Below are 26,314 nucleotides of genomic sequence, written 5' to 3'. Positions count from 1 at the left end.
TCATGTAGTCTTTGATTTTTTTTTTTCTTTCCCTTATTTTGTAGCCAGTTTTTGCTGGTGAAGGTTGAGACGTTGCACTATTCTTATATAACGCAAAATGATGAGTTTGTTTTACAGTCTTGCTCTGTCTTTCTTTGGAGCTGTGGTGGCCAGTTTTCAACAAAGGAATGTAACAACTTATTTGTTTGCTCTTTTTCCAATTGAGAATGCAGATGAATTATACGCAACATGAAAGGCCTTACATCCACTCTGAGCTAGTGTGCCGCTTATAGATGGCACATCAGAAGAACCATCAAGTTATAATGTACTGACACAAGACTGTTGCTTCGATTTAACAGTAAAAAAAAAAAAAAAAAGAAAGACACAAACTACATATTGTGGATCCAGTTCTGTCGTAAACGTGGTGGTAAAAGTTCAAGTATTTAACTGCAACCTGATCCTATCAATAATCTTAGTTTTAATAATTAGTTCTAGATTCTAATTTCCATTGTAAAGCTACCCAGAACATTCATGGCCTACATTAACACTACCTCAGATGCACACTAGAGCCTATAGAACAATTCAAGTAAAACAAACAACACTTCTCCCTCGTACAACTATGGTTTGAAGACTCCATTTTACTTGTAAAAGATGCCTCAGACACAGAGTATGCATTAGAGTAGCTGCAAAGTAAACCGAGCACGCACATCAGGAACTCAACGCCATCACAGTATCATAATTAAATTTCTATGCATAATGCCATAAGAATAACTTGCTTGCTAACTGCTAAATGTGGACTGCTGCCAATAATGCGACAGAAGGATATTCAATAATATTTAATATCTTTAAAGTTTGGTCCATGTGTATTCACTTCTGTAAATGACAAAACATCCAAGGCTTGCCAACAAAGACAGCTCTCTGATCCCATACACTCTTTTTAGCCCATTACCTATTGTAATATCGATCATATATTCTAATATGATTTTGAAAAATCTTGTAACTATGTCCCATGTGCAATGGTACTATGGGAAAACCTACAGCTATAAAGAACTTAAGGTGTGAAAAATGTAAACTTTAGTGTTTTGTTATTTTTAAAAGATAAAAACCACTTTTTTTTTCTTAATTTTCTATAATTGCACCTGTTTTTGATGTGCAATTGTTATGTCATAATTACTCATGTAATCTTTTATTTCTATTAGATGAGTTACAGGGATAACTTGATATTTCTTTGTTGCATGTGAAGACAACTGTTTCTGCAGTGACACACGTGATGTACAGTTATGTATACTGACGTCAGTAGTAGGCAGTGTTTGCCTGTTTCCTCTTTTTCTAACTGAGTACAAATTAATCCATTTTATGTAGCCGATTAGTTATAAATGTTTTTTTTTAGGTTCTGTTACTCAAGTCAAAAGTATGAGTCGTTATTATTTTGTTGCCTGATAGTATACCTGTATTTTCTACAAATGTCAAGGGCTTCCTCGTGACTAACTGATGCTTAACTGTTAATTCAGCTTTCATAACAATTAGTTCCAACGCCAGTCATTTATAAAATTGTACGGCAATCTAAATGGTAAGTTCAGCCAAAGTATGTATGCCATTGTGACTCTCTGCCCGCTGTACTACACAGTATCTGTGAGATATTGTAGTACAAAACCTGCATAGTTCTCTGCAGGGCTGATAGCTGCAGGTGTTCAATGGCAAAGGAGAAAGATGACAGGTGTACATGAGGCTAATGTACAACTTATCTCATGTTTGTATGCTGTGTTTTCTGTTGAATGAACCAAAAACTAAAGAATAAAGGCTACCTATTAATCACCAGGAGGACAACAATCCAGCACCCTGTCTGACTGGAAACCCCTTTATGACATTATTCAACTGGCCTGTTGACTGTTTTTATGAAAAATAAAAAAAATAAATAAAATAGAACAACTTCTCCGTTGTGGTATTTGTTTTCTTTTGCATGATAGGATTATCTCGTTTCGGGGTGTACAGTCAATGCAAGAGGAAAAAAAAACAACAGATCTAATATACATTCACGCAGTCAAAAAAATTTGTCAAATACTAAAAATAAAATATTAAAATAGAAACATTAAATGTTTCACACTTATTAGAACGGTACAAGACTGCAGAGGCTTGTATACATCATCAGTTTATAATAGCACTCAGGGACAACCGGCTCACCAGAAATCATCATCTTCATCCTTGTGTGAATATGCTGCAACGCTGGGAAAACACAATCAAGTTAATTAATGAAAGCCTCGAGGGACAGAAAAAGAAAAACCCAAAATAGCAAGGTATTTCTCAATTAACTCATCCTTGAGACAACACAATTCCAGAACAAATAACTAAATTAAAAAAAAAAAAAGACCACAAAAAGAGAAACCACGAGAGAAATTAAATGTTTCGGGAAGAGGATTATGTGGGCTTATATACAGTAACAGCATAGCTTTTAAATGAGAACATGCGAGTTGTTTCTTCATAAGTAAAGCCATTAACCTATTCAACTGTTTTGTGTCTTGTCTAGTCCACTGTTTTCAGTTACCTGTCATCTTTCTCCTCAGACAAACTCTTGGCCTCCGGGCTTGTAAGTCCCATCTCGTCTCTTCCAGGGCTCTAAAACAAACACAACAAAAAAAAAAAAACCCACTTGGTTAAACACTCAGTTTAAAAACAGGCAGGGCAGCTGCGACAAGTCACAAAAGCACAGAGGTTCTACACGAGTCGAGGCAAATGTGCTTGCAGCTCACCTGTGCATGCTGCTTCTCTCTTGCTTCCAGGACCATCTTCATGTATTTTTCCAGTGGATTTTCATCTTTAGTCTCCTCCGTCTGTGCTTCATCTCCTCCTTTCTTAATTCCACTTTCTTCTCCCTCTTCTTCATCGGTCTGTCCTGGTTGCTCCACCTCATGCGAACTCTGGTTAGACAGACACTGTCAATGTTCACTTCAATCAGACTAGGCTAGGTCAGAAAGAGGAGTTTTAGAAAAACTACAGATCATCATTACCGTCTCTTCCTCCAGTTTTTCAAGTTCTTGCCGCTCCCTCTCTCTGGCTTCCTCTTGCTCCCTTTGCCTTCGTTCTTGTCTTTCCTTTCGCTCTCTTTCCCACCTCTGCTCCTCATCCTCTTCATCCTCTTCCTTAGCAGATTCACCTGAGGTGTGTGGGACTTCTATTAAACAAATGGACTGACATGAGTCAAATCAGTTGCCACTTCATCTCTATTGTAGTCTAAGAGGCAATGTATTCCAGAGTGGCAATAAAATCAGCAAAATATGAAAGACTCATTATGTCAGACTGATGGTGTACAGTAAAAGGTGGCCATTCTTGTTATTTGGGGGTCAACCAAGATGATGCGTCAGTAACGGGTGGGGATGAGGGATGGGAGGGGGCGGGCAGGGACTCACGACTCACCCGCCTGACCCTGCAAATCTGTTGGGTTTTCTGGGAGGTCCCGTGGGTGGGGGACAGCGGGGCCGTCAGGGGCCTCCTCAGAGAGAGGGTCGGCAGTGTCCAGGAGAAGCTCTGGAATGTGGCCGGGCTCTGGAGGGAGACATGCACAAAGAGATCTTTTATGCTCCACCATAATGCAACAGAGCCAGAGGACCGGCACAGAATACATAATCAGCTGCCCTTCATCTTCACCATTGTGCGGGGCCACTGAAAGGACACTTTGGAGGCCAGTCACACACTCATTAAAAAGCAGCCAGTCCAAAATCCCAAACCTCTATACCGGATATACTCCATCAATGGGATTTTATGAAATAAATGATAATGAAATCTGAAAATGTTAAAAATTATGAAGCACACACAAATAGCACTTTTTTTTAATAATTATAGTACTTCCACACCACTGCTTTATGAAATTTATGTGCCGACAGATGAAAAAGTTTCCCGTAGATCACAATTCTGCTCTCATGTCGAGCGCAGTGATTCGACCAAACAGCGTTTCCGGTAAACGCTATAAATCACACTCCTATGTTGTATTTGCAAACTGGAGACGATCTAAACTGGGTCTCACGTTACCAATCACATCGCAAGAAGGGTGCTGCAGTGCATTACAGAGGAAACACCAACAAATACTCGAGTACCTGACAAAATCCCTGTGAGATCTTCAAGGCTTATTTTCTCAGGCTGTGGGGAAGACTCCGAGCTGGAGATCACAGGCTGCAGCTTTGGTGGACTGACATGGACAAATGTGAAGGCATTAGCAGTCATTATCTCTATGTAAAAGTGTATAAAGAAAATAATGTCCTTGCCAAAGCGAGGCCAGATGGTACCTGGGCTGGTCTCTTGCTGTGCTCTTGAGCTGAGGACTTTGAGGTGGACTGATCTCGGAGCAAAAGTCACCTGAGGTCGCCATCTCGTCGTGGGGGGGACGAGGGAGCCGTCTGTCAGGCGACAGCTCCGGGAACCCAATCGGAGCCACAACTGCCTCTATCGGGGGCAAAGACTTCACATTAGGCAACAGCCTCATGGGAGAGAGATTACAATCCAACAATGTGTGGACTGACTGTTTTGATTGTTCTAATTGTTTAACGCTCTGGAACATGAATAATATATTGACAGTAAGTATTAAATGTACTGTTTGAGCTCTGGCAAACATTAAGCCATTTCATTGTCTATATTTCTTGACAGTTAAAAGAGGTTGACGCATCTAATCGACTTTGAAGCATTGTCACAGGTTAAAGCATTTCTCAGAGGTACCTTCTGCAATCTCTCTTTGAAGCTCTTTCCTGGAGGAAGAGTATGGTGTTGAGGACAGACGTCTGGGTGGAGGGCTGCTTCCATTCTGAAGGTGACCATCTCTTAGAAGCAGAGATTCAGCCAATGAACGGAGACTGTGGTCAGTGGAGACTGTGGGCTGGGGTTGGTTATGGTCTTCTGAGAAGGTCACTCTTAGTTGTGCAGGTGGGACAGTGTTTCTAGTGTCATAGGGTGCCATGGAGGGGGTTCTGGGAGTTTGTGGAGACAGTGGTCTGTGTGAAACCTTTGATTTGTGTGTGGCGTGGGTGTGTGAATGGTGAGAGGTTTGTTTTCTTCGAGGAGAATTGGGCCAAAGTGAAGGATGTGCTTGTTGCGGAGAAAGCGGTCCTGTGGGTAGCATATGTGAGACAGTGGAGCGCACTGCCCTCTGCTGGTAGTTCCTGTAGGCTTCCTCTAAGGTCTCAGCCTCCCTCTGCAGCTCCTGGAATCGAGCCTTGGCCTGGGCCACCAGCTCAATGTCGGAGTCTGGAGAGTCACTCCGAGGCAACTTGTGTCCTCGCAAGGGCCCACCTGCTTCACAAACATCATCATAACCCACCCTGGCCCTCAGCAGAGCTCTGTCCACATAGATGTCAGGGGGAACCAGCTTGTCAGCGCTGAGCTCCAGTACTGAGCGATCAACAAGAGAGGGCTTGGGGTTACGTAGCACTTCATTTTCAAGAGCTGCCATCATTGCATGGATTAAACAAAAGAGAGGGAGAGAGGGAAGAAAGAGAAAAGCAAACAAGAGAAGAGTTGAACACTAATACAGAAAACCAACCACCAGTAAAGAGCAAATTAGAATAAGGATGTCAAGATATCAGATTTTCACGACACGATTATTGTTGCCAGTAGTGATATTATTGCGATAGATAGAACATTTGAAAACACTGAAAAAATTAACAATACTGCTGTCGTTTAAATCCATCTTAACTTCATCATAACTATGTTTATTGAGCATTTTGTCTTTTTTTTGACAAATGAATTGCACTTAAAATGCCAGTGTAGGAAGGTGGAAAAAGGGCAATTACACGATGAAACAAAATCGCATGCAGAGGGTAGAGAGTTTGTCCCCTGTCGATATTTCATTTTTAAATATCATGATTCTCGTCAAAATCAGTATATCGTGACACCCTTATTTCCAACAGCTCTTCACATGCATTTACACCTAGGATCTGGTTGCTACTACTGTCATATGGCTTCCTTTCTTGTTTTTGCTGAAAAAAACTTGAGGCCTTTAAAATTTGCCAAATATTTCCCTGCTTTAAAATGTAATGGTCAATAAATAACATCAACCAAGACAGGAAGCCACTTTATGAAAAGCAGAAATAAAGCTACACAAGTTATGCATTGCCGATGGCAACACACATAACTGCATACAGAAACCTGTATGATTCAGTGTGACTAATCTCATCAAGAAGTGGCAGACATGCATGCCCAGGCATGGGCTACCTTGTTGAGTTTGGCGAAGGTGCATCTTAATGTCCTCAATGTGGTGAGTCATCCACTGGGACTTCTCCTCACACTCGATCAACTGAGCCTTGAGCAGAGCGCACCGCTCCACCTGCCGAAAAAACAGCAGACCACAGGACATCAGGTTATTGTTTGCCCACAATACACCGTCTCTGCAAAAGTAGCTCTCCGGAAACCCAGATTTAAAGGACAGACCCCAATTAAACAAAGAAAAAAATTCACCGAAGTGAGACAAAACTGCATGAAAAAAGAAAAAGCTGACCACATAGTTTCCCACACTCAGCGAGATGCTGTGATGTGACTGACCTCACTCTGGAGCTGTGCCTGCAGCACCTGTTTTTGGTTGTCAAACTCTTCTTCATCCAGTTTCCGAGCATTCTGCAGCCTCCGTAACTCCATCTGCAAGGCCAGCTGCTCTTTGGATGGCCTGCCCAAATCTGAGAGAGATATTGTCAGAGTCAAAAGGTGATCGAAAAGCTCGTCCTTTCGGCCAGTCTTAGTGTATATTTCAGTGGGAAAACTATCTAATGAAAGAGCATCGTTGTTCTGATTTAGGGTGTCATTTTGAAGTGCGCCAGCTCATGTTTTCAGTTTTGACTGTATGGATCTGACAAGCATGGGAGTACAGCACATGGGAGCAATGTGGAGGGAGGCCCACTGCTCCCATGCCTCATCCTCAAACAGGAAGAATGAAGTATCCCTCAGAGAGGTACATTTTTGGTTCTCTGCCATGGGTATAGGGAGGCCTCTGTCTCTGCTCACTGTGCTCTCTGCTCCCGTTCACTCTACCCCTCATCCTCATTCCCTCACTGGGCCCTTTTCAGACAGTTGTCTGCGGAGCAACAAACACAGAACAGAGGCCCCACATTGGCAGGCACGACACATTCGAAAAGACTCAGCTGAGCCAGAACCAGAGGGACAGACTAACACGAATGCTTCACAGTACACTGCATCTCCCACAGCTCACAATGAGCCCAGACTCAAGCACTCTGAATGCAACATAGAAACTGGATCTGTCTCAAGTTAAGGGGAAAAAAAGACTAGAAATATTCTGAGGTACTGATTTTCAATGTTTACATATTTAAAGCTACTATAACTATCAGACATCAAATATCCCAGACAAAGAAATAATCAGCTGTACACTATCACAGAGAGAACACTATTCTTTCCTGGGAAACTGGATAGTAACAATGGGGCATGCTAAGACTTATGGGAGGTACTTGAGAAACAGCAGCCAATCCTCACCTGCATGGAGAAGCCGCTTCTCCTCTTGGGCCTCCTCCAGCTGTCTCTTCATCAGCCGCAACTGCCCCTGCAGCTCTGCTTTCTCTCTTTTCAAGCTGGGGTAGTCACTCATGTTCTCCAGTCTTTCCCTCAACAGCTCCTTCTGTTGGGTCAGCAGAGAAATCTGCTGCTGTGCTGTGTCTAGCTCAACCTGGAAAATGAGACACGGAAAGATAAAGCTGGAGACTACACTGTGTGACTTGCAAATATTACACAATCACAATTTGATAGGACTAAAATATTGTGCCCTTTTCCCCATTGGAGAGGGTGAAGTCAACACTGCTGGGTTTGTGTCGTTTACCTGCAGCCGTCTCAGTTCTGAACATGCTCTGCTGTGCTCCTCTAACTTGGAATTAATTACAGCCGTCTCCTTCTGGATACGAGCCGTTTCCACTGGGAAATAAAGAGATTGTAAACAGATCAAACCACGGCCAGCAGCAAACCAGTCTGTCAACTTGCTTCGATTTAAATACTCACGCTTGTTTCTGTTCTCATTCTCCGTTAGTTCTTCGGTTCTCTTAATAAATTCTTCCTTCAACTCAAGCTGATACCTAGTTTTATAAAGACATCAGAACAATCAAAAAGCAGCTCTGAAACTAAACCAATAAAAGCCATAGTATTGATGTGATAACAAACAATCTAAATCAATCTAATATGTGTTGATTACCCAATCTCAGCTTATTTACTGGTGTTCATTCACCAAGAAAACAATTCACTCAGACTCACTGACAGTATTCAAACAGTTGGAGCAAAAACTTGTAGAGTGGAATAAATCACTTGATGATTTTGACACAACATTTTGAGTGTACATTACACATAAATTATAGTGTTTTTACTTTAAAGCTACAAAACAGTGACATCCTCAGGCCACATATTGACAATATAACTGAGAAGGTAATGTTGACTGACAGAATGAAGAGAATACACCCACCAGCTACTGCACCTAATCAACCAATCATGCGGCTGCAACTCATTGCATTTGGGTATGTAGACCTGACGTTCAAAAGAAGCATCAGAATGGGGAAGAAAGATGATTTAAGTGAAATTCAACATGGCATGGGTGTTGGTGCCAGACGGGCTAATTCGAGTATTTCGGAAACTGCTGATGTGCTGGGATTTTTCACGCCCACCAACCTCTACGGTTTATGGAGAGCGGTCCGAAAAAGAGATCTTATCCAGTAGGAAGCAGTAGTCTGGGAGAAAATGCCATGTTGATGGCAGAGGTCAGAGGAGAATGACCGGATGGGTTCAAACTGATACAGGCATCAGTAAAATAACCACTTGTTACACAGAAGAGCATTTCTGAATGCACAACACATCGAACCTTGAAGCAGATGGGCGACAGCAGCAGACGACCACACCGACCACTTCATTAGGTTACCTTCCCAATAAAGCGGCCAGTGAGTGTGTTTTAAATGAGACTGCATGTGTGTAACCACCTGATCATGTCTGACTGGTGACGATGTAAGCCAGAAAATATACTGTACATAAAGATCCCTTTATTTCCAGCAAGAAAATACCTGGAGAGTTCATTCCTCAGCCTTTGGTCGTATGTGTCCTCCATAGTCTTCACTGCCAGTTCTCTCCTCCTCAGCAGCTCTTCAGTGGTCTTGACTTTCTCCTCGTGAATTTGACAAGTCCTTCCATAAAACAAATAGACACAGTCTCTATGAAGCATTGTTCTCGATGAGAGAGAGCGCATAGCACCCCATTACTTACATTGAGCTCTTACTTTTCAAAAGCCACCATCCTCATTCTCAGCTCGTTTTCTCTGTTCCGCAGTGTTTCAATTTCTTTCAGGACCGATTGTCTCTGCATATACACATTTTTTTCTTCGATCTAAAAAACAAACAAATAACAGCATCAATTACGCGTCTGATCTAATATTTAAGCAATTGGAAATTGCGCAAATGAAGACCAATGTTGACAGCGTGCCATAATTTCACTTTTAAAACAGGATTTGCTGAGATTTATCTTGAGAGAAAGAGCACAAAATTAAATTAGCAGCGACCTACCTCTTGTTGTTTTTGTAACCGATCAATGGCATTTTTCTCTCTGTCAATCAGTGCCTTTGCCTTCATTTCATAAGTCCTCTCCAGCTCTTGCCTCAGCTTATCAAATTCTTTGTGAAATTGAGCTTTTTCTTCCATCCTCACCTTGGCGACCTCAACATCTTTAAAATGCTGCATCTTAAGAAACAAAAGACACCGTGTTGAGGCCACATAACCAGCAGGAAAACTCCACATGACCACATATTGGCCACTCATAAACCATTTACACCATCATTTTACACTATGAAGTGTTTACACATCAAAATGTTGTTTATTGCTGACATGAACAAGCAGCTGTGACTCACATACATTTCTAAATTTATTAACATATGTACCTTTGTGCTCATTTCTGCTTGCATCTGTGCTTCGATTTCTTTTCTATATGCAGCCAGTTTTGACTGGAACGGAAACCATTTGTCTCCACTGTAACTGAAGCTCTCATATTCCTTATCAATCATTTTCATTTTCTCAACTGTGGATGGAAGAAAAGAAAACATTAAAAACTGTGCCCTGAGAGGCATAAACATGGAATACAATTTTAAGACTTGATGTCAGCATACCAAGAGACTCTCCATAAGATGCCATGCCAGTTGTCTGCGTGTCAGCATCACGACGAAGGTCCTGGGTGTAATGGTGTGTTAGCTGTGTTAGGAGGCTGATCAGGAACCCTGCAAGACAAAGAGAAATTACATCAAGGGTAATGCTTGGGGGCAGAAAAAGTTGTTTTTTTTAAAGGGAACCTTTATAACGTACCTTTATCATTGTTGTCTTTGTTTGAAGACTGTAAAACAAATAAAACATCAATATTACTAAAAAAAATAATTTCTTATTTGTACCCATTTCAAGACCAATACATGCTAAATCATTAATGAATTACCAGGGATCTGTACAGGGCTGATTCAGGACTAATTCTAAGAAGCTGAAGAAGGTCTCCCTTTGTTGCAACCTGCCAAAATGGACCAGACATGAAAATCTTCATCTGCAATGATGTTCTTCACACTTTAAGCTACAGTAAATTAAACAGACAGCTGCGTAGTCATGCAGTAGTCGTGCTCACCTTGTCTTTGCAATGGCCACTTTCAGGGTAGAATACAGAAAGAGTGTATTCGTACCCAGAGGTGTGGAGATGATCAGCCACTATGCTGTTGCAGGCTGAGACCAAACGGGGATCAGACTTCACAGGTACTGGTCTGGGAACGGGTTCTCCTCGAGTCAAAGGTGGGTGTTTTAACTCCTGGATGAGCTGATTCCGGAGCTGCGTCTGAGTCAGATCAGGGGAGGAAAAGAGAAGAAGGATGAGGATCAAACTCTAAGTTTTAAGTTAGTTGTTTACTCCGGACCCCGTGGCATCCTCTTCTTCAGTTTCACCCAACATTGGCAGCAGGACGATGGTTAGCTTTCTCAATCATGTTTACTTTAAAAATAATGGTGACCCAGTGACACACTACAGAGGATCTAGAGCTTCTGCTATTTTATAGAAATATTTGTATGGAAAATGTATGATTTATTTAATTTCCATGGACTGTAATGTGATGCAGTGACTCCAAATCCATCCCAGAAATTATTACTACACTGAACAAATAAAACACCTCTTTATATTGGAATTAATAGCTTATTTCATTCTATATTATTTACATTACAATGTGAGGCCAATGATTCAGGCTGACTGAAATCCTGATGATAGATAGATAGATAGATAGATAGATAGATAGATAGATAGATAGATAGATAACTTTTTAAATCATAACTTTCACTATTGAAAAAACACTGTTGGTTGGCCCCTGAATCGTCCTCCTGCTGCCAACACTGAGGCAAACTGAGGGTTATATTTAAAACATCAAATCAAACCTAAGGCAAGTGGAGACAAGGACCGCCACAAACGTTATTAGTATGACTTACCTTGAGTGTATCGAGCACTCCTTTACTTTTAAAAGTTTGATAGAGTCGTTTCCTCAGCTCATCTGGGGATAACGTGTCTTCTTTGGTGGCGGACATCACTGTCCCGTGTTATTTTGTAGTGTCTATGATCCTGACAGAAGACAAACAAAAGTACAGCAGCCTGGTAAAGCTGCTAACACGGCGAGCTAACGTTAGAGAGCAAAACCGCCGTTTTCAACAGCTTTCAAAGTATTCTTACCCGGTGTTTGACTGTACTGTTGTCTTCTTAACACCTGGTACAACAGGCATTTCAAAAAAGAGAATGATTTCTTGTTACCATCCTGACAACCAGAAAGCGTCTCTGCGTCCCCGTCGAGGAGGTGTGCCTGTAATTTAAATCCGTCAACGGAAATTTGTGTTCCGGAAAGGCCCACATTTATGACGTAACGAGAAAAACGAGCAACTTGTTAATCATTGTGATAATTATTAGTATTATTACTACTATTACAAAATGTATAATTTATTTAAGGGAATAATTATTTCGATGACACCAAGTGAGAAACAGTTTTAGCAAATACCTGATAAACTTACTTAGCTACTTGAATATGTCGTCATCTTTCTGCGACTGCTCTCGCTGCTTTCCAGGAAGCTAAATAAACAGGTAAACATATTTTGATTGTAGTAAAGTAATACGCTTTTCCTCTCGTGGTTAAGTTACGTTCTTGTAATCTTTCAAGCTGTAATATGTCTACTTTAGTCTTATGAGAATTACTTAGCGATTTATACGACGTCAAGCGTCTGTGGAGCAGCGCGGCTAACGTTAGCTTGCTAGCTCGAAGCGTTTGGGTGATATTGGCACTTCAAATTTGAGAAGATTCAATTGTTCCGATTATTTATTGTGCTCTGAATTGTTTTCAGGAAAGTTTGGCTTCGTCTAGAAGAAAGGGTAGCGATGTCTGGAAGTTTCTATTTTGTCATGGTTGGTCATCATGACAACCCCGTGTTTGAGATGGAGTTCTTGCCAACTGGGAAAGCTGAATCAAAGGTAACATTGCTTTATCAATAACACCAGCATGTACTGAGTAAGTCTTTTCTTGTCTAGTGACAGTGTTTACACTACTATTTATTAGCACAGCCATAGCCTACAACAAAACTGTCAGGATATAATCTGTGAAGCATGTGATCACAAGTGGTGCATGATCATTCCAGTTATTTATTGAAAATAATGCTTGTTAATGTATTATCTTGATTTGTTTCGTTGACCACAGGATGACCACCGTCACCTGAACCAGTTCATTGCACACGCAGCCCTGGATTTGGTGGATGAAAACATGTGGCTGTCCAACAATATGTACTTGAAAACTGTCGACAAGTTCAACGAGTGGTTTGTTTCTGCCTTCGTCACTGCAGGACATATCCTTTCTAATACTCCATTTGTTTCTGCCCTTGTTATTCCCTCTCAGAATACTTACTTACTGACTCTGGTGCTCAAAACATTCATTAAATATATTCTAGTTTATTGTCAGAAAAGAAACAGAAAAGTCTACACGGCTGATAGATATATCATGTTTATTAGACTAATTTCAGAGGTGTGCACCTGTAATTTGAATACAGTAATGCAAGATAACTGAAATAACTAGTCTTTGTTAGTTTTGATAATTGATTGTTTAATAATCTATCAAGCAATCATACCAAAGACTCTCTTCCGAAACATGAATACATTCTCTGTTCTCAGCATTTCTCTATTTTATGCCACTTTAAATGTAACATCTCTAAGTTTTGGAGCGTTAGTTGAACATAACAAGCAATTTGAAGATTTTTCATTTATTTCGTCCATTTCATAATTACATAATAGAAACAATAATCGATTAATTGATGCTGATAATAATTGTTAGATGTAGCTCTACTGTCATTATCTAACATGTTAGTTTGCAGTATATTGTCACTATTATATATTCAAGGCAATTCATTGGCACGGCTTTATTTTCTTTAATAATTTGCTATACATATAAGATTCATCATGCTGCATGATGTGCGACAAGAAGATGGAATCAAAAACTTTTTTAATGATGTATATGATTTATACATTAAGGTAAGTCATCTTCTATATGATTGGAGTAACTTGGCACGAGGTAACATTTGGTCTAATTTTTCCACCTTCAGTGTTTAATCTTATTATTTTGTTCTGTCTTCCAGTTCGCAATGAATCCATTCTATGAAATCAACGCACCAATCCGCTCAACAGCTTTTGAGAGGAAAGTACAGTTTCTTGGAAAGAAACATCTCCTGAGTTAATCACTTTACATGCACAAGGATGTGAAAGCATCTCGTCTTCTCTTGTATATATAAAAATGCGCCTAAGACACTTGTTTGATGTTTATACGTTTGTCCCTTCCTGTTTGAATGTAAAATTTATCAAACACAGCTGTGGATTTTCTATAAAACAATTTCTTGTCTAATGTTGTTGTTGACATAATCTTAGTTAGGTACTTTCTGTTATCTGCAGACTGGAATTGGTAAGATTCAGTTCAATACAAACCTCTGAATAATAAACAGACTTGTCAGAGTTTTCAGGCTACAAAACATGATTTAACAGACAATTCTCAGGGGGTTTATTTATGGTTTGGCATACCAGTAGTACAACTTTGAATATAAATGAAATCCCTACGGTAAATGATTCACCATTTTAAATATTAAGCTGTGGGGGGGAGAAAAAAAAAACAGTAAGTATAGAAAAATATTAATAGAGTGCTTAAAAACCAAAATCATCATCTAAAACAAATCCAACAAGATGGAGAAAGGTTTACTCAATCATAACTGCTATTTCATTAGTTTCCTTCAGGAAATATTGGTTCAGTGATTTCAAGGTAAAAACTGTTTACAAAATACAAACGTTTCCAGAAACTAAAAATACACCATATGCCATGCATGTTATCTTTGCTTTAATTTTCAGCTTCTGTTGGGGATCTTGTCCCTCAGTGCTTCCAGCATATAAGTCCATATAGCCTTAATCTATTCACTATGCAGAGTGTGCACGAACAAGACTTAAAGGTGCAATAATCACAACAAGCCTAAATTTGTTAGTTACACAAAGTAGTGCCTTATCTACTTCATCATTCTCAGAAATAAGGTTACTGAGCTGTATAAATTAATTGTGTGGGTTGTTTTTTTTCTGAACATAAGCATAAAGGTCATCACTCTGTATTATTACATTGGGGAGTGACGTTCAGAAACCCTATCTATGGTGATCACACTCCCAAGGTAGTACACATGTAAACATATTTCAAGAGCCACAATATAATTTTTCCTCATGACAGAATGGAACATTTAACCATCTGTGAGGGAAGCGAAACTTAATATATTAACAAATATATTGCCTCCTTTCGGTCATGACACGTGTTAGTTCCTCACAGCTGGCCTTGAGTTAACACAAAAATACTTTGTTTTTCTGCAACCCCTCCAAAGCTCGACCATTGAACTGTGGCAGAGCTGAGTGAAATATTCAGTGACTTCATATTCAATTGTAATCAGACTGAAGAATTTAGTGTTTCCTCTTGCCCTTCAAACATCAGTCCAACTATTAGCATTATCAAACCTTTCAAAGTATAACAAATCATAAAGCCAAAGTTTGTTTAAATAAGATGTTACTACAGCATTGTACACCTACAGCCTCATCACATAGCAGGCATGACAGGAAGTTAATGTTAGTGATCACTCCTGGGTGTTATGAACAGCAAGTGGCAGCAGAGCGAGGCTTTCTGTGGAGCTTGACAGTGTCTGTGGGGATGAGGTGGTCCGTTCTTTCATCCAATGCCATCACCCTACGCACTGCCTCCTCAAACGCCACCGCTACGTTGGTGGCGTCCTTGGCACTGGTCTCATAATATGGATAGTCGCCGTTCTCCTGGCACCATCGCTGAGCCTCCTCAGTGGACACCTGCCGCTCTGTCACGTCCAGTTTGTTGCCCAAGACTACAAATGGGAACTTCTCCGGCTCCTTGACATCTGCATAGTAGATGAACTCCTTCTTCCAGTTGCCTAAGTTGAGAAAACTCTGGTTGTCGTCCACGCTGAAGGTGAGCAAGCAGCAGTCAGAGCCACGATAGAAAGGAGTCCTCAGGCTGCGGAAGCGCTCTTGGCCAGCAGTGTCCCAGATCTGTAGGGTAACCTGGTGGCCATCTACCTCCAGCTCCTTGTTGAGGAACTCCACGCCAATGGTGTGGAAAAGGTGTGCGTCAAACTTGTTGGTGACGTAACGATTCATGATGGAGCTTTTCCCCACGCCGCCATCGCCCAGCAGTATGACTTTCAGCAGGGATGTCTTCGTAGTCATGGCTGTTCACACCTGATCGACCACTTTGAAATAATTTACCTGATGGAGAGATGCAACATAAATAAGATAACATAAGATATAATCACCTGTGCTACACCATCATATCATTATGAATTAGAATATTGTAACTGATCACCACTGTGCATTTTCCTGCAGAAAAACAATATTAGGTGGATGTATTGAGCCTTTTTGTCTCACCCCTGATTGATTTTTGCCTGCTCCACTTGTCCAGATCATGTGCTGTGTAGACCGTGGTCCTCGGTCACATGCTCATTTGTTTAAAGTTGATGTCTGCTGCCATGAAGGTAACGTTCAACCAGCTGTAATACAGTGACAAGCAATCGGTGTCCTGATTAACAGAAGACTCAGGGCAGAAACTGAGAAGCCCCCACTGCTTTAAAGCACCCCACCAAACCTCCAATCCACTCTTTGAGACCCCTCCAACAGAGATGAAGCTTTTGACATGTAACCTACGCAATTTTGAACGAATGGCTGTAACACACGCCCAAATTGAGTCTGTCAGCTAGCAGTGTTAGCTATGCTAGGCTAACGTACAGGGAAAACAACAGAACACAGCTGGAGTTCGGCTAGTGAAACATAGCTGTAAAATTTCGCTAGCTCTGGTGTACTTGCAGGCAAAATTGCTGCTAACGTACCTTACAGTTTAGGCCAGGCCGCCGCTGAGTCAACGAGAAATAGAAGGCGAAACAAGTGAAGTAATATTAATGAATATGTTTGACAGTTCCTCTCCTTGGCGTGGCTCGAGATAACGCCAGGTCGCACCGTTTCCTGGTGAGCTCCAGAGGCTGAGTGCTAACGCGGCTAGCTGCTAACAAGCTAACGATGCATGGACAGCCTCGGATCATGTGATCGTCTTGGCAGCAACAACCAACTATCGCTGAGGTAAGATGTCAGGCGCTTGCAGCGTCTACATTTAAATTTAATGTTAATGCGCAGATTACACCTCATAACGAAAGGGCACATCCATCAACTACTTTTAAACCAACTCGGGCTTTGCTTAAACGTTAGCAAGTCTTTATTCGTCAACGGGCGTTAACATTGCTGATCCCAGAAAGTACCAATTTTCTACTTTGTATTATTCCTGCACAGCCACCAGAGAGCGACATTTAACTACTAAGCTGCTGTCTGCCAGCATCCCAGCTGCACCCAGAAAAACCAGTGGATTGTAATCAGACTTCTGAAGCTAACTTGCACATAGCAATGCCATATTGTAAAGATACTCCAAAGTCATGTGCTCCTTTTTTTATCTAAAAGTTTTAGCAGCAAAATCTTCCATCCACAGGCCAGTTATCTGAAGTACCTCAACATCTGACTTGTGTGGACTTACATTATTGACGCCATAAACCCCCCAAACAGACTATACCAACCAAACTTTCTGTCACCAGCTGTCTCTTTGGTTGTCAGACTAAACAGTCTTTTTTTTTTTTTTTAACCTTTTTTGATATGGATAACTGTATCATCACGAAAGCATACTTTTGCTCGCTCAAGTTGGGTGTAAATTGACCACCACAAATCAGTTTTCTTGGATAGAATACCAGCCCTGGCATCCATAAATTTATGGTTCATTTTTTTTTTAGTCAGCAGACTGAATTTCCTCAAATTACTCTCATACCTTGTCATAATACCTTGGATCTTGTCCATCCTGTAACACTGACTTATGATACTGCCGCATTCCCATCCATTGCCAAATTATGCCAGATTAGATAGAAATGGTGATACATTTCTGTTTGCGGAGACCCAGAGCGCTAGGCATCCGGTATACAATAATACAATATGTGTGGGAAAAAAGGAACAGTAGACAGAGTTAGAAAAAAAACAGTTTTAATGTATTAATACATGAAAGCAACATTTACAGCAGATATGCAGTGATACTATATATCATTTAAACTAATCAGCCTTCAAAAGTTATTCATCTAAGATTGAATTTCAGATATAAGTCACCTAAGAATTCACATTACATGTCATAGATTATTTTCAGTTAACTTCAGCAATGCATGACATACACAACATAGGACTAATCACAATACTGTTAAACCTAAACTAACAAAGTTAGCATTTCCACCTATTCCTGAGATCCATGTCATCTGTACTTTAAGAGACTATTTTGAAAATCACAATGGAGAATGTGGCAGGATGTATTGATGTAGCAGCATGGTGATAAAGTAAACATGCGTGCACTGATTATACATTATCATCCCTTGAGATCATATGTCTGTATCTTTATGAGGATGCCCTGTAGCTAAATCACAAGACACTTCACAGCGAAGAGACCATAATACGGACATGAAACGGGGATTTTTTTTTACATGTGTCAGTCAGAGCAGATTTTCAAATTGTAAATCCGGGGTGGAGACTCTTAAAAGATGGGGCTGTCATCGTCTTGACAGGGCCCTGAGGTCAGCACAACATTGTCCAGCCCAATCTCTCCCCCAACACCTTTCCCACGCTGAGCTTCGAAGACAATCTGAAAGACATCCAGTGGTGTCATTGCAGGCTGTAGATTTCAGAAGTAGGTGAACAAATCTGAGATTGTCTTTTAAACATACTGTGATTTTAGCATTTTAGTGAAAAATCTAGCTGATCACATAGGTACTACATAGACTCATGATACAACATTTGTGCTGGTCCAGTATACGTATTTATTGTTATTAGCAGTTCCTACACTGATAACATGCCTTATAAAATGAGAAAATGACTCACAGACTCTGGGGCCTCCTCTTTCCAGGCCACAGTGAGAAGCTCTGTCTGCCAGTCCTGGTTTCTGCTTTGGCTCTGCTCCCATACTGGGTAAGCGTTGTTATCCAGCAGCACTTTGAGAGATCCCACGTTGTGGCCCACCACACGGTAGTCAAAAGTGAGGCAGAAGCTGCCCTTCTGGGCCCTGTCGCTGAGGAGCAACTTCAGCTTGGCTATATCCTCCTCCTCCCCTACTAGCGCACTCATGGCCATGTAGTACTCAGCACCTGGAGGAGTTTGGAGCACTTAATGAAATGAATGCATCTAAATGGATGACACTAGATTAACCTTAGATAATCTGTAAAAAGGTATTGATAAGTCTGTTACCATCATCGTGGTAGGCTACACTCCAGTCTATGTCATCAGCCTTGTCTTGGACCCACTCACACGCTCCCTGATCAAAGTTGCAATCTATGATGAACTCTGGAGGGCAAAACGAGAGGAGGACATTAGGAAATTAGTCACATAAACAATCATTATTTAACAATGGCACATATATTATATCTATATATATATAGATATCTGATTACCTTCTTGAACTGGTCTTATTTGGATTTTTTGTACTTCTGTGGCGGGGCCGAAAACTGATTCAAAGTCCTCCGATACTGTTTTTAGAGATTAAAAGGAAAAAAAAACATCAGCATAAATTCATTAAGTCTTTAAATAAATATACACCCACGTGCCAGTTTATTAGGTACACCTAACTACTGCAATACAACAGTCCTGCAATAAATCCTTACTTTCATGAAGGTCATAATGTTCAGTTTTAACAAAAACTGAAGCTAGGTTTGCTTTACAGGACTGTTGAATTAGACTGCACCAGTTTTTGCAAGAGGCATTTAATGAATTGGCAACTGAGTGTATAAAATGTCAGCTAAATGTGATAATCAGTAAAAGCAGACACAACTGTATGACACACAAAAAAAGATCTCATTAAATTCTGCCCCTAAACATTTTCCTTGACAAAGAATGTGTCCATGAATTCCCCCAAAAATATGTGATCTTGAAAAAACATTCCAAAATTATGCAGCAAAGAGATTTTCCGCGATGAAACAAAAGCTAGAAAGGGCCTTTTAACCAACAGGTGTAGACCTGCCCTGCTGTCACTCATGCCTTCAGATGGAGCCACAACTCAAGGATGCAGCCCCCCAAGTATTTTAAAGCTGTTGCAGCAAACCACCCCCATGGCAAGTGGCTTTAAAAAGTCAGACAAGTGACAGCTGGGGTTATTGAACCTGCTCAGCCAAAGTGGGCTAGTGTTAGAGAGGTCTAGAGTGCTGATGACAGACCTTCCTACTAGGAGTCAAATCTGTTTGCACAACAGCTGTTTTGGGGAAAACATAATAAAAGGCTTGGAGGCTTCGTAACCTGCCTCCCTTCCTCACCCTCCTCCCAGGGGATGGGAAGCAGGCCCAGGATGAGTTGTATCCGTGGGCTCTCACATGTCGACGGAGTAAAATTCCTCCCCGGAGGTGATGGATGTCTTGGGGCCTGTCTCCTCTTGCTATCTGAGTTCTTACACAGACTCAGTTGTTTCCATAAAGATCATGATTAGTGGTGAAAGGTAACCTCATTTATGGGGTTTTCTCAATGAGGTGCATACCACTGTATGACCACGCTGCCCCCAATTTGTTGCCCAAATGTACATGTGAGAGTCATGTCTCATAAACAATAGATTTTCGTTGAGATCTTTATATTTTTTGTTTCTCAGCCGATTGTTTAATATCATGAAATAGTTTTAAAACAGTGCACGGGGTTCTTTGTGGAAATGATCGGGGATGCCTCTGACTAATCAGATTGAGTTGTGTCGTAGTATGCTGTTCATTTAAAAGAGATTATTATTTAATAGTGAATATTTAAGCGCCAGACAAAATCTAAATGTGTGTTTCTAAATTGTTAGTAACATCAAACCTTCCAAGAAGAGTTACACAGGTATTGGTCCACAGGAGCCTGAGGTCGACAGGGGACATGAAGCAACAGGCCCCTTTGTAGTCTGGTCAAGGTCCTAGACCTGACCTGCTATTTTGCATGTTCAGCAAGCCTACTGAAACATTGATAAGTGTATTCAGAAGCTGTGTAGACACAGGAGTAAAGTCTCTGCAGAAACTACTGAGTCGGTTTAGTCTGTGTATGGTTAATACATTGGGGACCTCCCAGAACGCCAGAAATAGAATTACTGCGAGGAAACCAAACGCAAGGCCACTTACTGAAAACATCTCCTCTTGGATTGAGTTGGTTGTCTTCCTCTACCTCCTCCTCCTCTTCTTCCTCAGGAACTTCATCCACATTTCTCTCGTCAGTCCGGGTGCCAATGTAGACCTCTCCATCATAGTCAAAAGGCTGCTGGCGGATCCTAGGAGGCGGTGTCGCGACTGGTTCAGGGATGACATTTTTGATGTCCTCGTTATCCAGCTTACCTCCCAGGATCCTGGGCTTCACCTGCGGGTCTGGGATGGCTGCAGGGAGGAAGAGGAAACAGATTAGACGTGTGGCACTGCAATCATGACTGGGAAATACAGTATTTTACCAGGATTCGGAAGCGTTTGTTGTCATGTGTTTTGCAGCTGCTGTTCTTGTTCTACTCCATGCAGATGAAGCATGACAGCGGCATTCATTGCACATAACCCGAATGAGTGTCTTAAAAGCACAAGCATTGTATCACAGACAGTACACTCTATATATATATATATAAAGAGTCATGCTGAGGATTCCATGTCTCACGTCAAGCTGTGTGTGCTGTGGACATACAACATTTTTCCAGCCATGAGCGAGAGAAAGAGTTTGAGGAGGTGTTCTTAAAAAGTAGGCAAGACGAGGGAATGAATGGGGTTGCAGGGCAGGGAGTGAACAGCGAAAGCAGTCTTGGATTCCACACAGTCTCACCATTGAGGAAATCATCTGCACTGCCTTTGTCTCCATCCCACGACCTCTGATAAAACGGCTTGACTACAAAAAATAAAGGCATCTTCATTCACGCTGAAACCCCTGGCCTTTTGTCTTTATGCCATTTGGCTACATGAGGCTTCACCTGCTACTACCTGGGCCTGGTTCAAAGAGGACAAACCAACCTATCTTCTCTCTTCTTCCTCAGATTGGCTGGCTACCGTACAATACCATATTTACACAGGTGTGTTTTCAATCGGTGTCTCTCTCTCTTCTAACATCTGTAAAAAGGAGTGGAGTCTGAAAGCAGGAAACCAGCCTTGGCAGGACTGTTGTTTGCCGATGTTTAAAGAGTCCAAATGAAAAATGTGGCAGTAAAACTGCTCCTGACTTATCTGACTTACTATTCTCATGTGGGAAAGGTCAGACACATGAGTTTTTGATGTCTATTGTGAATGGCTTTATTTGACAAGTCATATGACATACCTCAAGGTATCCCTGACACTAATTAAGTCATATTTCTGTGTAGCAGTTCTTGGATCTCACCAGAGCATTCAAAGCCATTGCCCCTGAAGCCAGACTTGCACCTGCACTTGTAGGATCCTCGAGTGTTCAGACAGTCAGCATGGTGGCTGCACTTGTGGGTGCCAGTTGCACACTCATCAAGGTCTGGAATTGGAAGAAGCCTATTTGTACCTTTAGGAGCAGAACTGATCGCAGATATTTCTTCGTAATAAACTCGTATACCTTACCTACACAGTCATATTTGCCGTCAACATATTTCAGATCGTAGCCATCCTGGCACTTGCAGTAGTAGCTGCCAAAGGTGTTCACACATTGTCTGTTGTACGGGCAGAGGTTCTTTCCAGTTACGCATTCATTAATATCTGAGGGGATACAAGAACAAACAAAATGGCCAATGATTTTACATTCATGGATTACATGGATTATATATTTGGGTAACTGAGCTATTGATACTGCCGTGGATGCAATGAATTACTTAACACTGGAGGGAATGTGTTACAAGAAGGTTTTTAAGTTGAAAGTGCCATCACCATGGTTAATGATTTTGTGATCAAGTGCCAAATAGTAGTCAGCCTATTACTGCAGAGACTGTGATTTAATAAATAACTATTATATTTTCATTCAGTCATATCATTATATTATTCTACTTAGACTTATCTACCAGTATGCATGTTTTCACATGTTTCTATTTATGGACAGCGACTTTAAGTCTGGGCCTGCGGCCAGTTAGGGGTCTATCCTATCTAGTGCAGACTGAAAGATTACTATTCTATGTTTAGCTCAGGTTCAAATTTGTACTTTGAATTATAAACTACAGTAGATACACATCTGTGTCATGAGGGTTCATTATTTGTCCGTTGTGGTACAATACATCTGGGGAAAATGTACTTGTTTGTTACATTTTTACTTCCGCTGTAACTCTATTTTTGAGTGTGTTGGATACATGGTAATGCTGAATTTTAATGCTCCAGAAGTATTATATTACTTCTCCTGTGTGATCGGTATGTCTGACTGGCTCTGTCACAAGCTCAAGCAGTTTTCTGGGAAGAAATAAAGTATAACTTAATTGCATCCGTCTGATTTGCAAGCCAGGCATGCAAAAGCCACATAATAGAATCATTACAGAATTGCTCCACTGTGCAAAAACTCTCAATCCATGAGGTGGAAACGAGCCAAAGTCAATCCTTTTTCACTTTGACGCTTTTTTTTTCACTCTCCTTGCATCTTGCTCAGGCCTGTGTCTAATCATATATCATATTTGACATAGGTTGTTCTTGCATGACAATATATACTTAAAACCATTCAATCACTGACTTTATTAATCTATCATTGTGTGAGTGTGTGGTTCCTCACCTACACAAGTCCTCTCATCTTGCCCCAGTTGCAGCCCAGCGGAAGGGCAGACACAACGAATTTCCCCCTGCACTTCCTCACAACCATACTGACAGTGAGCAAGAGAGCATGTCCTGGAATCTATTGGCATTAACACACACACACGAAACACACATTTATAAACACGCAAACTTGATAACTTTAATTTTTCTTTATGTTTCCATGTGGGATATATATGGACAGTGGCATAGCAATACTCACTGGCACAAGATCCATCGGGCATTAAGGTGTAACCATTGAGGCAGTAACACTTGTAACTTCCATAGCTGTTCATGCAGCGATGCTCACAGGGACGAGGTTTCAGGCCGCACTCATTTAAATCTAGAAAAAAAAGAGTCTCCCTCATTTTTCACTTGCAACACTGTCTTTTTTTTCAAAACTTAAAACCTTTAACTGAAATGTTTGCTTTTTTTTAATCGAAACACCAGCGATAAAGATTAGTTTGAGGTAAAATGTTCTTAAAGTTAGCTTGTAAATCAAATTAGCAACTGGAAATGAGATTATCCTGTACCCAGCTTGACCCGTGTTTTCCAGACCCTCTCCACTGACCCCAAATACCCACCTTGATTGCATGTCTTTCCAGTGTATCCTGGGAAACACTTGCATTTGTTGGGGCCAACACACTCTCCGTGCTTGCAGCCGTGCTCACATTGAGCTGGTAAAACATTTAACATGAAGAAAATGCAGACAGAAATATCAGTGGTTTGAGAATGATGGATTGTAGTCAAACCACACATTTCATTTCCTCCACATTTTAGGAAAATCAAAAGAATACCGTTAAGACATTGTGTATTGTGTATTATTCTCTCTCTAAACATGGTATACTCAATCAAAAGGCATTATATGTATTAATGGTCAGTTATTGGTGGATATTAAATACAATTTATTATACATATACATATTATAAAGTGGGCTTTAAGACAATGCAGACTGCTCTTACCCTCACACTGTCCTTTGCTGTTTTTCTTCCAGCCATAGCAACACTCCAGTCTCCTGCCATAGCGACACACACCTGCTTGGTTTCCAGTAAGGACTTGTCGGTAGTGCCTTTGTAGGACAAGAGAGGAACAGAAGGTAAGATCTGTAATTTCCCTGTCTTAGCTAAATTTATAGCACGCTCTATTTAAGGCATGGAACATCAGAAAAAAAAAAAATTGGCCTTAAAGCAAAATTGTATCACACTAAAGACAATGAAGCACCTATGCCAAGGTTAGGTTGTTTCAAATTCCAACATATTTCGATTAAAAATGATCTGAACTCATCCGCAGTCTCACTAAGCTCCCCTAATTGCAGCCATCCATTGGTTTTAATGGTAGTTGTGGAAAAAACAAACAACCTAAATAAAGTGTCTGCTCACATGCTCGCTTAGTGATAAAAGGGACGGCTCCCCGTGGAGCAACAGCCAGCTGACAGGATGTAGGCTACAGATGGAGAAAAACACACTAATCAGACACTTCCTGCATTGCACACAGATACCTTACGCACAACCATATGTCTCTCCTTTCTCACTCCACCTTGATCTTAATGTGATTTCAATTTCCGGGGACAGACGAGAATCTACAGTGAAGTTAATCTCAGTTGCTGTCAGCAAGTCAGCCCTGCATTCAAAATAACCTCCAGTACATATAGATTATATTGCATGTGTGTATTTTTAAGCTGTAAATTGAATTGATAAGGCATGGCTTGCAGTTGACTCAGTATGTATATCACACATCCAAATCTGACCCCACAGCTTTCAGCATCACTATCTCTACTTTTAAGCTCAGCGGCAAAACTCTGATATTCCAGATGTTTAGGTGTCACTGGGGGTAGCATCCTATAAGCAGCCTTGGCTCCAGTGGGACGGGAGGAATCTGAGACTTGATAGAAATTAACCAGAATAGCCCACAGGAGTGTGACAGGTGCTCTTCAGTTATTAACAGTTGCTGTGCCGCATTTAGCTGACACACTGTCGTGTCATAGCTCTCATAGTCGTCTGCCGGCAGGGGCAGCAGTATTTATATATTATTTAAAACAACAGTTTCCTCTATAAAGTTTTAAAGTGCATAATTCTGTGCAAAATAGAGGGGCTTGTGTTACTCGTTAAGCTTGACTTAAAATAAAAGCATATGGTGGAACTAGCAATTAAAATGGTAGTAATTCCTTTTTTTGGCTACAGGAAATGGGCCAAATTGTATATTAGCCAAGTCTGTCACAGTGACACTTTTGGTTTACCATTTCAGAGCCAATGCAATTTGATAGAGACTTTAAAATACCCAGAAATATATATGACTGGAAGCTCATTTTAATTCTTCACCGTGTAAATATATAGCTGTGGTTTACACCTGCTGTAGGTGTCAGGGTAGAAACATGCCTCACAACATCAAGCCCTCTGTTGCTCTAGTTCACTGGCTTACCTGTGAGCTTCTGCACTACCAGCGCAGACGTGGAGCAGGAGGAGAAGACCACCGACCAAGGTGAACGGCTGCATGTCTGTGAACGTGAGCAGCCGGAGAGCTTTGTTTCCCACGGGGCTGACTTTAGCTGCTGTGAGTTCCGACTATTCGTCCTGGGGGCTTACACTCATTAAAATGCTTAGACAAGAACAGGTCTTAGTTGAGCCTGCACACAAGGCACGCTGGATTTCATGTATTTCCAGAGCACAAGTCAAAATCTCCTCCAGGGGGGAAAAAAAAAAAATCTCTCTCCCTCTCCTCAGTGCTGCACCTAAACTCTGTGTACCATAATTTTCTTCCTCTCCTTCCTCTCTGAAATTCCAGAGGTGGGTTGACACTCTGTGAAATGACACTGCACTGTGAGGGATAGGTTGTGACTTTTGGAGGTAGGAGTGGGTTTGTAAGGGGGTGGGGATTAAGTTTAGGGGTGATCCTCTCTTCACTGAAACCCAATACAAGACCACATGAAACTCTTCCTGTGAATCACCAGCAGGAAAAACCATCCTGTTTTACAAATGTCAAATGCAGGGCAAGCTACTGATCTTATTTTGTTTCCTTTTGGAAATAACATGTGCGTTTGA

At 41.1% G+C, this 26,314-nt stretch overlaps 4 protein-coding genes across 6 annotated transcripts; 1 reads left to right on the top strand and 3 right to left on the bottom strand.

Annotated features, from left to right (window-relative positions):
• Positions 1-1,966: 1,966 nt before the first annotated feature.
• On the bottom strand, positions 1,967-11,745 carry ofd1 (OFD1 centriole and centriolar satellite protein). The gene is made up of 23 exons (XM_070837898.1): positions 11,668-11,745; positions 11,430-11,559; positions 10,588-10,791; positions 10,408-10,476; positions 10,284-10,311; positions 10,091-10,198; positions 9,866-10,002; positions 9,495-9,668; positions 9,212-9,318; positions 9,000-9,119; positions 7,957-8,030; positions 7,781-7,872; positions 7,441-7,630; positions 6,502-6,632; positions 6,175-6,286; positions 4,684-5,406; positions 4,257-4,413; positions 4,068-4,159; positions 3,391-3,519; positions 2,985-3,148; positions 2,727-2,894; positions 2,522-2,592; positions 1,967-2,202 (listed from the first exon to the last, which is right to left on the bottom strand). Exons 2-23 carry the CDS (start codon positions 11,523-11,525, stop codon positions 2,157-2,159), a joined length of 3,192 nt encoding a protein of 1,063 aa, XP_070693999.1. The 5' UTR covers positions 11,526-11,559; positions 11,668-11,745; the 3' UTR covers positions 1,967-2,156.
• A 247-nt stretch (positions 11,746-11,992) lies between these two features.
• Positions 11,993-13,865, top strand: trappc2 (trafficking protein particle complex subunit 2). Its single transcript, XM_070838076.1, has 5 exons — positions 11,993-12,069; positions 12,327-12,453; positions 12,677-12,825; positions 13,419-13,500; positions 13,605-13,865. Exons 2-5 carry the CDS (start codon positions 12,361-12,363, stop codon positions 13,701-13,703), a joined length of 423 nt encoding a protein of 140 aa, XP_070694177.1. The 5' UTR covers positions 11,993-12,069; positions 12,327-12,360; the 3' UTR covers positions 13,704-13,865.
• A 247-nt stretch (positions 13,866-14,112) lies between these two features.
• On the bottom strand, positions 14,113-16,543 carry rab9a (RAB9A, member RAS oncogene family). Its single transcript, XM_070838075.1, has 3 exons — positions 16,398-16,543; positions 15,940-16,061; positions 14,113-15,780 (listed from the first exon to the last, which is right to left on the bottom strand). Exon 3 carries the CDS (start codon positions 15,739-15,741, stop codon positions 15,133-15,135), a length of 609 nt encoding a protein of 202 aa, XP_070694176.1. The 5' UTR covers positions 15,742-15,780; positions 15,940-16,061; positions 16,398-16,543; the 3' UTR covers positions 14,113-15,132.
• Positions 16,544-17,668: 1,125 nt separating this feature from the next.
• Positions 17,669-25,968, bottom strand: egfl6 (EGF-like-domain, multiple 6). Of its 3 annotated transcripts, XM_070838744.1 has the most exons (13): positions 25,695-25,968; positions 24,239-24,345; positions 23,861-23,953; positions 23,500-23,619; positions 23,260-23,379; positions 22,134-22,268; positions 21,928-22,050; positions 21,382-21,444; positions 20,706-20,954; positions 19,029-19,103; positions 18,826-18,921; positions 18,463-18,725; positions 17,669-18,226 (listed from the first exon to the last, which is right to left on the bottom strand). In XM_070838744.1, exons 1-13 carry the CDS (start codon positions 25,766-25,768, stop codon positions 18,119-18,121), a joined length of 1,626 nt encoding a protein of 541 aa, XP_070694845.1. In that variant the 5' UTR covers positions 25,769-25,968; the 3' UTR covers positions 17,669-18,118. The 3 variants fall into 3 exon arrangements, with proteins under 3 accessions (XP_070694845.1, XP_070694846.1, XP_070694847.1); XM_070838745.1 differs by lacking the exon at positions 21,382-21,444; XM_070838746.1 differs by lacking the exons at positions 21,382-21,444; positions 21,928-22,050.
• Between the last annotated feature and the right edge of the window lie 346 nt (positions 25,969-26,314).

The sequence above is a fragment of the Pempheris klunzingeri genome, chromosome 10 (genome assembly GCF_042242105.1).
Source record: "Pempheris klunzingeri isolate RE-2024b chromosome 10, fPemKlu1.hap1, whole genome shotgun sequence".
In the NCBI taxonomy this organism is placed as follows: Eukaryota; Metazoa; Chordata; class Actinopteri; order Acropomatiformes; family Pempheridae; genus Pempheris; species Pempheris klunzingeri.
This window is presented reverse-complemented; position numbering and strand designations above follow the sequence as displayed.